Source organism: Patagioenas fasciata, chromosome 16 (genome assembly GCF_037038585.1).
Source record: "Patagioenas fasciata isolate bPatFas1 chromosome 16, bPatFas1.hap1, whole genome shotgun sequence".
Lineage (NCBI taxonomy): Eukaryota > Metazoa > Chordata > Aves > Columbiformes > Columbidae > Patagioenas > Patagioenas fasciata.
The window spans coordinates 5,753,738-5,768,565 of NC_092535.1; the positions used below are offsets into that span (position 1 = coordinate 5,753,738).

Below are 14,828 nucleotides of genomic sequence, written 5' to 3' on the forward strand. Positions count from 1 at the left end.
GGTCTGGTGAGTGGGGGCTGCTCTGCAGTGGGGTGGGGGGTGCTGGGACCCTGGCCCCTGCCTGGTCTCCTGGAGCAAAGGCCTTGTCCCTGGCCAGGTGGGAGGTTGGGTCCCTGATGCGGACGCTGCAGCCCCCGCCTGTGGGACAGCAGCTCCCACCATTGGCAGCGCCTGCTCAGCCCTGGCTGCCAGGAGTCTGCCGGCTGCTTTGCGGTTATTAATCCCTGGAGCTCCATCGCGCTCACCTCTCGCTTTGCTGATATGAAGCGATTTGTCATGTGTTAGAGTAACAAAAGCAAGAGCTGCTGGCCTGGTGTCAGCCAGCGGCAGAGGAATGGCACGGTGCGACTGGTGATGGTGGGACACGGCGAGAGCCACACTCACCTTTGCCACCTGCTGTAGGTGTCACCGCAGAGCCGTGGTCTCAGGGCAGCAAATGGCACGGGAGTCTGTAACCACACGGGGTGCTTTGTTGGGAGAGAAATATCCAGCAGCTGCAGGGCAAGGAGCTGCCGTTGGACGTCGTGCTTTGCCGTGAGCACCGACAGCCGCCGTGCCGCAGCTCCTCGGTGGAGACCTGGGGCTTGTGCTGCACTCCACAGTCCTTGTCAGGGAACCGTATTGCTGCAGGGGGAGCAGGAGGTGTCAGCCACGGGTGCAATAAAAAATAATCTACAGAGGAGGAAAATGGAGAGCCGGAGCTGCTTTGGGGAGGGTAAAAGGCTGCAAATCACCTCAAATGGAGAGTAAACAAATTGCTATGTGGTGTAGTAATTTGCAAAACCTAGAGGCAAGCTTTAAAAATAACAGGTTTTATTAGAAGAGATTAATTTTGCTGAGTTTATATGAAATCTTAGGAGTGGGAGCTGGAAGAGAGGACAGCGCTGGCTCCGTGTGCAGGACCCTGTGGGGCTGTACCCGACCTGGGGTGCTGGGGCTCCCTGTGCTGTGGGGCTTGAGCTGGAGGCAGCTGGACGGGGTCTCCCAGCCCTGGGGTGTGGGGGGAGCAGGCTGGCAGCCCCACACTGGGCCAGGGAAGGGCCAGGTCTGCTCCAGGGTGCTGAGGGGTTTGACGGCTGGAGCTGGGCCCCCCCACACACCCCAGGGTGCTGCTGCGAATCAGTCTCACACCCCGGAAGGTTTGGGGTGCTCAGTGCAGCCCAGGGAGGGGCTGTGGGAAGAACCCCCAGGCTGAGCTTGATATGCAAGTCACTGCTGGGGAAGAACCAGGCTCATGAAAATGCCATTTCCACGCAGTCGCTCGTCTGACCATTATCCTGCCTCAGACAAAAGCAATTTACTCTGCCTGTAATAAAGCGGGGGTGATAACGAAGCTGCGAAGAGCCGTGACAGGGACGGTGAGCCGCAGCCAGCCCAGGCTCTCCCAGCGGCCACGGGGACCATCTCTGCAGAGCTGAGATGTGCCAGGAGAAACCGGCGCTGGGATGCGGTGGGTGTCCTGGTACAGTTGCTTGTGCCAGTGCCCAGCTGGGGAGAGGCGCTTTTCCTTTCAGAAACCGGCAACTTTATCCTAAAACCAGCTGGAATACAGGTTATTGGTTTCTCTTTTAAGCTGGTCCAGTCCGTGCTGAGGTGAACCCAGCAGGGTTGGGCGGTGACTCCTGCTCCTGGGGTGACCGGTCTGGATGCAGCAGGTGCAGGTAAATCCCTGCTCTGCCCGCAGCTCTGAGCCAGTGACAGGACGGTCTGGGGGTGACACCGCGCTGCAGGACCACAGCACAGGTTTCCGAAGGGATATCTGTCCCTCTCTGGCAAGAGGAGTGTGGCCCAGTGTGGTGCTGTGGCTGGGGAACCAGTCTGGGCAGCAATACTGACACCATCACCATGCTGCTCATCTGTCACACCGGAGCCCCAACCAGCACTGAAGCGACGGCAGAGACGGGCTGGATGCGGCATCCGCACCTGATGGATGAGTTCGATCAAGTGCTACAACAATCCAGAAAATTCTGCACCACCCCCAGGCTGCTCTGGAGCCCCAGGTAATATTTCACCTTTCTGCCTCTCTGGTGTCCTGTCAGATCAGCTCTGAAGGGTTCCTTTGGACAAAATTCAACCCAACATTAAGCACTGAATACATATTTTAAAAAACATAAAGGCTAAAAGCTGAACTGGAGCCCTGTCCTACCTGGTAAAAAGCCACTGACTTCTGCTCTCCCTGCAGAGGCAACCAGGAATAAAGTGATGGGGGGTGGGGATCAGCAGCTGTCCCCTTGTTCCAACAGCTGAGATGTGTTCTGGATGCTCACCCAGGATTCCCAGCAGCAATGCAAATGCCTGTTCCACGCAACAATCACTTTATTGCTTTAGTTTTTGCGGTTTTGAGCTTGCTTCAAATGTCCAGGTCAGACCCATCCCTGTGCTTCACCCGCACAAAGCTCCATGGGCGTCTGTTGGAGGCAGCTGCTGCATCGGTGCAATGTACCCATCTCATCCTCAAACACAGTTTATAAATAATAAGCTTCTGTCCATGGGTAAGGTGTCTGGGCAGTGCCCTAGCCTGGGCAATCCTTCCCCTGTCCCCAGAACGATTGGGCTGATGTGGGGATTTTCCCTGGTGAGCTCTGTCCCCTCTGTCAGGGAGGAGGGTCCTGGTGGGTGCCAGCCCGTGGCTCCGCACTCTCCCGCTGCTGCAGCTGCTCCAGCAGCCCCAGCACATTGTCGGTGAACTCGTCCCGCTGTCGCCCCATCCCCGGCAGCTGCACCGGCCGCAGGCTGGCGTGGGGGGGCCGGTACCTGTCGGGGCAGCAGATCTCGCTCAGCAGCAGCCAGGTGCTGTCGGGGTCCATGTGCATCAGGTGGAGGAAAACACTTCGGAAAAGAGCAGGAGAAAGGGAAGGTGTGTAAGGAGCAGGTCCTTGGACTGACCCCCAGCAGGGTCATTACCAGAGCTACCAGAACTCTGGTGGGGATTGGAAGGGACCTCAAGATCATCCAGTCCAATCCCCCTGCTGGAGCAGGAACACCCAGATGAGGTTCCACAGGAAGGTGTCCAGGCGGGTTTGAATGTCTGCAGAGGAGGAGACTCCACAACCTCCCTGGGCAGCCTGGGCCAGGCTCTGCCACCCTCACTGAGAAGAAGTTTCTTCTCAAATTTAAGTGGAACCTTTTGTGTTCCAGTTTGTACCCATTACCCCTTGTCCTATCATTGGTTGTCACTGAGAAGAGCCTGGCTCCATCCTCCTGACACTCACCCTTTATATATTTGTAAACACCAATCAGGTTGCCCCTCAGTTTCCTCTTCTCTAACATTCTGTGGTTCTGTGTCTGCACCCCGAGGCTGGAGCAGAGTTGGAGGCTTGTGAGACAGTGAAATGGTTCCTGTGCCCAAGTGAGGACAGTTCAGAGCTTGCACATCTACCAGTAAGTGGGAGAAGAATAGTTACTGTGCTCCATGGTAAGTTATCAACATTAGACAACTTGGTGGGTAAGTGGCCCGGGCTTTGGTCTCGCCACAGCTGCTGCTGGCACAGCCTCGGACATCAGCCTGTCCCAGAGGTGACTGCGGAGCGCTGTATGTGCTACGTGCACCTGGCATTGTTTGGACAACATACAACAAAAGAAGTTGTATACGTTGTCCTGGTTTTTAGGGAAAGAGGGGCCAATCCCCCTGGACTTCAGTTTTCAGAGGTACTGAAAACAAGGGTATTTCTGGCCTGACTTGGCCACAGGCAGAGCTGAACCTGTACCCAGGGCTTTTTGTTTATGTGGGTCTCCCCTCACCCCAAGTCCTCATTACCTGCCTCCAAATTTTCTTCCTTCCACATAGCACCTTTCACAAAGAAGGAATTTTTTTAAAAAACTCAAATCTTCATTAACAATAGAATAGAGGACAAGAGGAACGACAACTTCCTCCAGTACTTTACTGCTGTGTTGATGTTTTTCACTTTGAATGTCAATACCCCAGGTAATGTGGGGATTTGACTCCTGAGTGTGCACTTCTCACCTCTGACTGCAGCTGCAGGGACAGGACAGTCCTGCTGGTCTGTGTGTCTGCTGAAATCATGGGGCCAGGAGAAGAACAGCAGCTCTGCAGCCCCTTCCCAACCCACTGCGGGTCCGGGAGCTCCTGCCTCTGGGGCTGTGATGTCCCTGGGATGAACTGATAACCTGAGCTGCGCTGCTGAAAGAACAACTTGACTTTTATATTTTCAAACTAACTCTGGGGTAGTTTCTAAGCAACCTGTTTCCATGGCAAAGAATCCTGGGGTTAATCCAGGTCTATTTTCTGTTGTTGCCTTTTTTTTTTTATTTTTTTTTAATACTTAAATACTGTTTTATTGAATTTTGCCCTGTGCAGGTGGCTGTTTTCATGTCATTCAGCCTGGCTTGTGAGGGACAGCTGTCAGTAACTGTCCCATGAACTACACAATCAAGCCAGAAGAGGTATGCTGTGTAATCAACTTGGGTATCAGAAAAGGTCCAAAAATAGCTCACGTTTGTTCCAGCTAAACAACCTGTTCTACCAGCACAGAGCGGTCTGGCTGTTCTGCTGCCCTGTCTTTTCCCAGGCTCTAAGCAAAGCCACAGCACAGGGACAGGCAGCAGGACGGGTCCTGCCTTGGGCATCTCTGCCAAGTGTTTAACCATAGACAGTGCACTGCAAACCAGGGAAATGATTCCCACAACCTGGGGAAAAAGCCTGATCCTATCCAGACTGCAGACCAAAAGGTCAAATGTTAAACTGCACAGGCTGTAAACACTTACTAGGAATTAAGGGTAAATTTCAAACCAGTCACTTCAAACTGGAAAAGTGCAGAACTCCTGGGAAGTGCTGATGCCGGCCAGGGACAGTTTCTTGATCTCTTTTCCTGCAGAGTTTTTTTCCCTGCAACTTCTCAGGGATGATGCAACTTAATGAACTGATGAGAAGCTCAGATTTACGTATTGTGACTGCCAGTTTGCACCATCTTTCCCTCCTGCTCCCACACCAGCTCCTTGCTGCTCATGACACTGCCTGATTTCCATGGAAGCAATGATGAGATGTAGCTGGGGTTCCCCAGCCTTCCCCAATGCCTCTGCGGGTTTTTTTTTCCAAGCTTTGGATAATATTCCTCTCCGGGAATACTCCCAGCAGTCCCATTTTATCTTCCTCAGACATGCTGGGTTCATTTTTAATGTTTTTTCCCTAGCATCTATTTTTGCCTGTTGAGTATTGCATGAAGCTGCAGCTACAAAATTCACTTACTCCCACTGGTTCATCTAATAGAACTACAGGGTCTCATAAATGGGATTAAGCAGCCTCCTCGGGCCATGACAACATCCTTGGAAGACAGCCAAAACACCCTTTTTGTTTTCAGGTTTGTTTTTTGTTTAGGTTTTTTTTGTGTGTGTGTGGCTCCAGCACCCTGGCCAAAAATTCCTGCTTAGCCCTTCGTGTACCTGCAGAATCCTCACCTCCCGCAGAAAGTTACTTGGGCTGGAGCTGACTTTGTAAGACCCGACCTTGTTCTTGGCAGGTCACAACTCACGAGTTGAGTAAGAATCCAAAAGGCTGAGCAAAGGCCAGTGAGTATAAATCAATATGGCAAGATGATTCCAAACATCCTTTTACCTTGTAGGATTTCTGCAGTGATAAAGCTGAGTTATGTGACGTATGTTGGCACTCATTCTGCAGCTAAGATTAGTTCTGGTCTGTCTGTTTTTAGAAGCATTTAAAATGCAGAATTTTTCATGTAGCAGGCTGATAACATTGCCCTTGCTGAGATGGAAAGGGCGTCACGTGTGATGACCTGTGTGTGTTTGCAGGGTTAGTTCAGCACACGGAGAGCCAGGCTGAGGGTCAGGGCTGCCGGATGCTGGTGGTGCCACAGCCGGGGGAAGGGGCTGCAGCGTGGCCAGGAATGGATCTTGGTCCTGGCGCTGGAGCTGATTGTTATGGTACAAACTGTAATTTTGATTTTCCCAAGCTGAAACCTCACATGCGCTATAGCTAAACGCGATGTGATACGTTTAACCCTGATCCATCCAGGCTCCAGGACCAGGGATCACACAGGACTAAACTGAACAAAAAGAAAAGCAAAGCGAATGCCAAGCAGTGCCATGTGTGTGGTTAGTACCGGGCCAGACACGATCCACGCCTCAGTGCACGGGTGAGTCCGGCCAACAGAGCTGCACACGGGAGAGCTGTTCACAGAGCCCGTGCTTTGTTCAGTGCGATATGTAACACATGGTGCACCAAAGGCATTGGGGGAGCAGTGTTACGTGGCATTTTTCCCTTAAAATAGAATAACATACAGGAGACAAATGTTATTTAACCCTGAACTTTGCTGCTCCTTTTTCTCCAATAACAGGGAGCTCGCTTCACAATATAGCTTCTAATAACTGTATTGCATCATAGGGCTAATTCAGTATTTCCCCCACCCCTGCTGCGGGGGGAAATTGCACAGCTTTTCAGGCTGCTTTGTTAATGATTTAAAAGCTTAAGATTCCAAATATCTAGATGAATCCTGGTGTTCTGCTTTCTGTTCCAGCATTGCTTACACAGATGAACGCTTTATGTATGAAGGGTATGTGAGCCCACAGCGCAGAGCCCCTCTGCAGAACAAACGCTGCTCAAGCCTGCTGCGATGCAATAAAAGCCACCAAGATAAAAATAAACCTCCTCTCCCCAGCGCAGGAACACAAACAAAGGTACGAGTACAGCTTGAGAGCGCTCTGAACTGCTGCCCGGCCACACAAAGCACTTCAGCTACGGGAGGGCTGTGCTCAGGTGAGGGAATGGTCGGCTCTGCCCTTTGCAGCAGCCAAAGCCCCGGCACCCCAGAACTCGCTGCTCTGTGGGCAGCTGGGCCACCCAGAAAGGGGGGGCTGTCCCCTCGTCCTCCTGCAGGGACAGAGTTGCTTGGCTTCCTCATCTGCTGCCCAAGGTCTGTAACTGCCTGGGTCTGGCTGCTGGCATGGCTGGCCATGTTTCCAGGTGACAACATATGACAACAGCAATTTCTTCTCCTGGCAGCCTGAACATCCTGAGCAGGAGTTCGAACACCAAGCAGCAAAGTATGTCTGTCAACAGCTCACAGAGCTGCCGCATGTTCACCTCAACTGTTTGTGCTCTCTTCACCTCTCCCAGCTGCCTCGGAGCAAGTCTGGTGCCCAGACTGACAATTCCAAATCAGCCTCTGTCCGCCCAGCAGAGCCTGCACTGATGATCACAGCAGCCCAGGGAAAACAGGAGGATAACACACGTAAATCCCCAGCCTGCAGAAGGTACAAAGCGATAAAACGCATGGGAGTGTCTGGCACTTGTTCCTGTGTAGCTGTCCTCCCCCTGCAGTTTTATGCCACCTGTGGGCCAAGAGCCCCAAATATTCGAGCACAGGAGGTGGTTAGAAAACAGTAAGCAGCACCTGGCCCCAAATGCACGGCAAGGTAACCTGATCGTCAGCTGTAACCTGTGGGCAAGCCCAGCTCTCCAGCTCATTTTGGGTAGTAACTGACTCTTCACCAGAGAAAGGGCTTAAATTCTGTGAGACCCTGTTGTATGGGACACAGATGTGTGGGAGGGAGGAATGGGGAAGGTGTAGAAGGCAAGAGGTTACTGTGCTCCCTCTGTCCAGTGTTATTTGCACATGTGATACACCTGTGTTTAACAGACATTACCTCTGGGCAGCTTCTTGCAGTTTCATGGGCTGCTTGGCACTGAGGTAGATCAGGCAGGCATCTGCCACTTTATTCAGGTCACTCTCACCTGCAGAAATGGAACACAAAAGAAGGCTAGGAGGGATCCGACTCAGCTGCGGCTGCTGCCTAACAGAACTGGCTCTAAATTGGCAGCTGAGTGGCTTCTGAGGCTTTGAACTGCCTGACCCAGAGCTCTTCTGACCTTGTCTCTTAAGCTTCTTGCTGCAAAGCCAGGAAAGCAATCAAGGGCATTGCGAAAGGAAAAGAGCAACCGGCCAGCAAACCTTCTCCCTCATCAAAGGCAGCTCCAGATATTTAACCTGGGACAATTTCAGAGTTTCAATCAGCAGAAGAATGTGATATGCTGCATTTAAAGGGTCACCCAGAGAGATGCCTCAAAACAGAACCAGTCAGCTTAGCCAGAAGCCTTCTCTGGGCTCCAGTTCTTCAGTTAATGAAGAACAAAGCATGGCCCAGCAGGCATCGCTGTAGCTGCACTCCACCTCACACCCTCTTCTCACACACAAGCGAGATGAGCAGCAGACTCTGCAAGGTGCTGGGCACCATCTCACCATTTGTCTCCTGAGCAATGAAGAGTGACCAGCCCCTGTGAGTGGACAGACAAAAGTCCCACAGGACCTGGGTGGCACGAGGTTGGAGAAGATCAGGAAACCAACCCCCGGGGCAGCAGAAGGGTGAGGAGCAAGTGCAGGCCTGGGCAGCTGAGAGGATCAAAGAGGTGATTCGGGCAGAGCTGTGGCACAACCTCTGCTGTCCCCAGTACTCACCCATGTCCAGCCGCTGGCACAGAGCGCCCAGGCCCTGCAGCACAGCCAGCTGCAGCTTGAAGGCGAGCGTGTGGCTGTAGATGGGCCCGGCGCGGGCGCTGGCCGGGGCCTGGCTGCGCAGGGAGCTGGTCAGCGCGGGCAGCACGTCTCTGGAGAACCTCTGCCTCAGGAAGTCCCCGCACCGCTGAGCCAGGGCGCACAGCACCTGGGGGACACACCAGTTACTGGGGGCAGCTGGGACACCCCACCAGTGCGGGACAGGCTGTCATCCTCCTGTGACACTCCTGCAGCTGAGAGCAACACACCCACACCTGCCACAGCTTCCCACAACAAGCAGAAGGTGAATGGCCAATGGAGAGACCTGCACGCTGCTCTTCAGCTCCCCAGGGCCGCCCCAGGACTGCCCTTCCCGCACCAGCACAGCGGAGCCGAGGAGCTCAGCAACTCGGAACTGCTGGAGGAGCATCTGACGGAAAATGCCATTAAAATACAGATTCCCTTTGTGATGGAAACAGTCCATATTTACGAGTGTGTTAGTGAACAAAAAGACCAATTGCTACAGCATAGGGCACCCAGCACTACTGGTGTGTGCCCAGGCTCAGAACCAAACCAGCCCATGGAATGGCCTTAAATACACCTGAAAACGGAGGAAGATCCACAGGGACAGAACATGGTTCTCTCTCAGAACTTCACCAAGCTCCTGGTCTCAGTGTGCAGGACTGAGATGCTGGTTATGCTGTATTCAGCTTTCACTGATTCAGCTTCTTGTCCTGAGATTTAGGAAGACAGTCCTAGGGGATTTCTTATAACAAACCCTAAACTTCATGCTAGTTGTAGTGATTCCTCAAACTTTTGAACAGTTAGTTTCTGTGTAGTGATCTCTCCTTCTTTTAGGACAGGCATGTGTGAGGTATGGCTACTCTGAAATGCTAGTGTATGGCTTCTTGAATTTGGGGAATCGAAACTCTCCTTTTATTCATACTGAAGGACTTTAAAAGCAATCTGGAGAGCAGAGGAAGCGCTGTGAAACCATGCGGCTGGCAACTTCTGCAAACGTGCTTTATTGTGCAGCTGGTAAGTCAGGAGAATGCAGAGAGCTAATGTGGGCAGGAGCTCTGGAATAGTGTCATTACGAGGTTAAGGCTTTGCTTAACCTCTCCCCTCCCCTGCCCATGCTTCAATCATGAAACAATCCCTTCTCTTCAGCTTAAGACTTCCAAAAGCAGTGCTGAGACTGCGGCTCCAGCAAGGGCAAGTTGCACTGTACAGTACCTCTGCAGTACAGGCTGCTTAGGCTGCAAAAGAACGGTTTTCCACTTCCCTGCAATAACCACTCACATTGCTGTTTCCCCCGGGAATGGTGTCAAGGTTTTATCTGTGGACAAGCTGCAGTGGGAGCGGTACAAGCCTACGCACGGCAGGCTGGTGACCCCGTGTGCCAAACCACGTTTAAAAATCACTGCACAAGCCCAGCACTTCTCTCGCGGGCTGTAGTGCTGCCTGTTTGCCTCCCAAGCAGCAGCAGCATGAGGGTTGCTGGCAGATCTGTGTCCGTACCTTGAAGGCTCTGAGCACCACCAGAGGGTCATCGCTAATTAGCCGAGTGACGAGAGCTGGCCAGGCACGGTGAGCCAGGGGAAGCAGGTGGTTTCCGTGAGGATGCAGCACAGTCACGCAGAGCTCCAGCACGTCCAGGGCCTGGCAGGAGGGGCAGGAAACAGACTGAGCGCTGTGGGGCCGGGGATCCCCGGCACAGAGCCAGGAGAAAGGAGGTTTCATACCAAAGGTACAGTTTTACCTCAGTACGAACTGGGATAACAGAACAGCGCACAGAGCACAGGCCTGTTTGAAAGGGACCAACGGCACAATGACATTGTTTGTGCTGGAAGCAGGGCAGGTCCTGGCCCTTCCAGGGGCTGAGCTGCATGCGGGACCTGGCTGCTCCCTGGCACAGCAGCAGGACCACCGGGCAGGGCTGGGGCTGCTGCGGTAAGAATCTGGGTTACGCCTCACTGCTGCATTTTCTGCCTTGCTTTGCAGTTTCAAAGGAGGCCACCTTCAAAGGATTTTTATAATTAAAAAAAACCCAGGCTTTTTGCCCTGCTTATCATCACCCCAGCAACTTCAAAAATGTTCATCAGTCTGTGAACTACAGTCTGAGGAAGGGGGATGGGAGGCCTAGATCGGAGAAAGATAATTCTGTATCCTCCACCAAAGGCTGAGGCACGAGCCTTGACTACCATGAGCATGAAGGTAAGGTGCCTGACACGAAGCCATCCTTCAGATCCTGATTGGCCCAGGTGCCATTCTTGAACTGGACTGCTTCCAGAAAACCGCCCCCCTTTCTCTCACCAGCCTGGGGAGCCTCTGTCCCAAATAAGCAACCTTGTTATGTTAGGAAGCCCATTGTGTTAACAAACTATCAGCCCCCTTCCTGAGCCCCATCTGTCCTCCCAGAGCAGAGTTTACAGACCTGCAGCCGCACGCGGAGGTTCCCGTCAGACAGCAGGTGGATGCACCTGTCCATCGTGTCCTTGGCCAGCTGAGCATGGCTCGGTAGGGGAGCTTCTCCTTCTGTGTCAGGGCCATTTGGGTCCAGCTTAGCACAGTGTGGAACCTCATCTGGAAGGCAAAACCGTTACTGAAGCCACGAAAACGGCTTGGGAGTTCTGGGAGATCACGACACCCACCCACAACTACTCTGCAAATCCCCAAGTGAGGCCTTTGGTATTTTTCAACCTATCTGGATATAGTCAAGTCTGCGCTTGAGTTCTGTGAGTTAAGTGTCAGATTCATTTAGGAGCGTGGGACTGGGGAAGGTCTGTGTTTTTCACTGGACAGTGCAGTTAATCTGACATTTGCAGTGTCTCCTCACCATGGACTTACTTCCCATTGATTTTTATTAAAAATGAAAAGCTTGGGTATTTAAAGATGAAGTATGTAAAGGTCAGGATTGCAGCACAGCCCAGGAAAGACTAAGAAGTTCCCTGCATGAACGTTTGCAGGGCTTGCCAAGGCCCAGAGAGAAGGGAGTGGTGGCATCATTAGCTGGGAGAAAATAGTACAGGGACTCCCAAGGGAGGGTGAGGAAAATGCAGGAGGATCCTGAAATGAGGAAACTTCGTGTCCTGAACCCAAACAGCCTGTGATGAGGTCAGGAAAAACAGTGTGCTTGTGTCTTAGAGCCAGACAAGCCTGGATCAGCAAACATTTCACTTCCCCCGCTGCCACACACAGAACAAAGTGAGAACACGCAGTAGCACCTTCCAGCTCAGGCCAACTCAAAGCAGCCCCGACTGTCAGGAGCAGCTGGGCTGTCACCCTGCTCCCACGGCCCCGTATGACAAAAGGGAACCTCAGGGGTCATGGTCTTTCTCCAAGCTGAACATGCTCTTCTCCAGACACTGACCTGCCTCCTCGTCTGTGTCAGGAAGATCTCCCTCCGCGATCTGCTTCTGTCTGATATAGCCAAGGAAGAACTGCTGCAGCTCCTGCCCTGTCACCACCTGCGGGCCCAGGGACAGAGCCCTGCTCTGGCCCTCAGCAGCCTGGAGATCCTCACCACAGGAAGAGCCAAACCACCGCACTGCAAAAAGGGAACTGGTATGTTACTAAGCGATCATGGTCCCCTCCTGAACGTCAACAAGGTGTTGAGAGACAGACACAAGTCTCATGGGACTGAACTACAGAATAGGGTACCTCCTGTTGCATCACTGTGACCTCCCTGATGGTAGGAGAACATTAAAACCCCCCAAAAAAGGGGAATACGCTTCATATGCTCACACAGAACATGTATGGAAGCAGGAAATCCATCCTTTCTGGGCCACTATGGGCTGTGTTCCCGCACATCTGCAGGCCAAACAAACTGGCTGTGGAGGGGGAAGCTACTGGCAATCACTGCCCAACCAGCACAGCAAAGCTGCCACCAGCCACGGCACCTCAGCTGCTGGAGCCTCTCGTGGGAAGGTGTAACATCAAAGACAAGAACCCTTGGCTACAGTGAGCCTGAACTACGCAAAGGGAACATTGCTTAGGTACCTAATGCTGTCGTGACTGAGTGGAGGACCCTGAGGAAAGCGGGAGCCTGGTGATTGTAGGACTGGTCTAGAGCAGCCAAGACATCTTGGATAACGTCTTCTACAAGAGGCAGCAAGCTGGCATCTGAATGCCTCAGCATCGTGTCCAGCACCTGAGAAGCATGTGGCTGATGCGCCAATTGGCGCAAATTCAGGGAAATCCCGTTCACCAGATAGTCCGAATTCTCATTTATCAAACTCTGCACAGAGTCATAACCACAGGCCTCACATATGTCTGCCAGTGTCCCCAGCGCTGTCTCACTGATGAGCAGAGTCTTGTCACCAGCCTTCTCCAACACTGGGTAGAGAGTCGACAGCAGAAGCAAGCGGAACTCCCTCCCCAGGACAGCAGCGAAGCAGCCAATGCCTTCCAGCTGGATGCAGATCTGCCAGATGTTGCTGTTCATGGTGCGAGTCGTTGCGGGAGGCTCTGGGAACGGAAGGAGAACGCTGCTGCACGCACCTCTGGGACGGGCAGTGAGCTTTGAATGTTGGACAGAGCGCTCGTGGCTGATTTCTTCTGCATCAATGCTGGTGACCAAATACCAGTTCGCCTGGTCTGTGTACTCATCAAGAATGGATGTTATGGACCCTTTGAGATCATCCACATTTGGTGAAACTTCCCTCTCCTGAAGGACATCCACACCCACGCCAGCAGCCCCGGCCAGCAGCTCATTTAGCACCATGGCCGCCTGCTTTCGGTACACGCCAGACTCACTGTACAGCCCTGTGAAGTGATCCACGAGCAAATAGAGGTTCCCATAGTAGCCCAGGACACGGCAAACTTGCTGCAGGAGCTGGAAAACCTTCTCCTCTGTGAAGAAGCGGAAGTATTTCCTCTGCCACCTGCGTGCCAGGAAGCCCGTGGGCCCACGCGGGCTGGTGCTGCCCCCACCTCTCTCCTCCACGATCTTCACATCCGTCACATCCAGCTCCAGGACCTGCATCAGCGCTTTGGACAGACGCTGGAGGTGGGACATGGAGTTGAGGACAATGTTAATCTTGGGGCCCAGCAGCTTCAAATAGCCCAGTAACAGGCTCAAAGTGGAAACCTTGCCTGTGTCATCCTGAGTGTTGATGAGACGTGGGAGGGCTGTGGCAAGGGAATGGAGGTTCTCGGAGAGGACGTCAGCGAGAGCCCGGTTCTGCGCGACCATCCCCTGCTCAGCCGTGCCCTGCAGAACCTCCTGACACCGCCTTTGCACTTCGGGGTTTTCATCGTTCACCAGCCCAACCAAGGCCTTTAAAAGGTGACTGAACGAGTCCACCAGTGACCGACTGCAGTTCTGCAGCAAGTGCTGGACCAGTTCCACCAGCTCCAGCCTCACTTTCCAGTGAGGATGAACTGAAGAGAATTCAACTATTTTATGCAGGAGAAGCAAGAGTTTTTCAGCAGTACTTTTACTCCAGTCAGGTCCTCTATGGACCATTAGTTCTGATATTCTGCTTTGTTCTACTGGCAGCTTTTCTTTATTCTTTGGGACTCTGGCTAGCTGTGCATCAGCCATCACCAAGCCAACAATCAGATAAAAGAGTCTGATGGCAGAAACGGTGGGTTTGTGACCTTGTTTGAGGTCTCCAGTAATAACCCGAGACAGCGTAATGGAAATCCCAGGCAGAAAGGAAGCAAACAAGTCCCCACATCGCTGCGCCTCATCTGCATCTAGGCACTGATGCTCCTGGCAGTCACACTGCAGGACTAGGACCTGTAAGCACTTCAAAGCAGAGATCTTAATTTGCTTTGCTTTCTCGTGCTCTGCCAGGCCCAGAAGTGAAGACACAGCAAATCCCAGGAGCGGAAGGGCGGCAGGCTGGTACAGGGACAGGACGACATCCCCCTGAGCCGAGTGCAGTAGGGTGTGCAGCGCCTCGATCACAGCCAGCGTGAGCTCCTCCGCCTGCGGGGCCGGTTTACCAGAGGCGCCCGGGGCCGGGAGACAGGTGCTGAGCTCGGAGAGCAGCTCCCGCAGCAGCTCGGGCCGCCGCACGCGGGTGGCGGCGAGCACGGCGGACACGCACCGCACCGCGCTCTGCGCCAGCCGCTCCCGCCGCGGGCCCGGCGCCCGCAGCGCGAAACGCAGCGGGAACAGCACGTACTCCTGCAGCTCCTGCAGCGCCGCCGCGCCCACCGCCGCCAGCTGGGCCTGCAACCGCGCCACGTTCTCCGGGGTCTGCGCCCGGGTCAGCTGCACGCAGACGGGCCGCAGGGCCCCGAAGGCCTCCTGGGGGGTGTCGAACACGGCCATGCCACGGGCCGGACCCGCCGCGCTCGGGCCCGGGGCGGCCCCTGCGGGCCGGGGCGCCTACCTGCTCCCGCGGCGGG

The 14,828-nt window shown here is 53.7% G+C and overlaps 1 protein-coding gene across 1 annotated transcript; it reads right to left on the bottom strand.

The window, feature by feature from the left end:
* Window positions 1-796: 796 nt before the first annotated feature.
* On the bottom strand, window positions 797-14,756 carry TTI1 (TELO2 interacting protein 1). Its single transcript, XM_065849793.2, has 7 exons — window positions 12,468-14,756; window positions 11,839-12,015; window positions 10,903-11,051; window positions 9,987-10,127; window positions 8,430-8,634; window positions 7,621-7,708; window positions 797-2,829 (listed from the first exon to the last, which is right to left on the bottom strand). Exons 1-7 carry the CDS (start codon window positions 14,749-14,751, stop codon window positions 2,595-2,597), a joined length of 3,279 nt encoding a protein of 1,092 aa, XP_065705865.1. The 5' UTR covers window positions 14,752-14,756; the 3' UTR covers window positions 797-2,594.
* Between the last annotated feature and the right edge of the window lie 72 nt (window positions 14,757-14,828).

Excerpts from the sequence above, each read along its gene's own strand:
- TTI1 (XM_065849793.2), bottom strand. The coding sequence starts at position 14,751 with ATGGCCGTGTTCGACACCCCCCAGGAGGCCTTCGGGGCCCTGCGGCCC. Across the intron at positions 11,052-11,838 it reads TGACACAGACGAGGAGGCAG|ATGAGGTTCCACACTGTGCT; the intron begins GTCAGTGTCTGG and ends TTTGCCTTCCAG. Across the intron at positions 8,635-9,986 it reads TGGTGCTCAGAGCCTTCAAG|GTGCTGTGCGCCCTGGCTCA; the intron begins GTACGGACACAG and ends TGTGTCCCCCAG.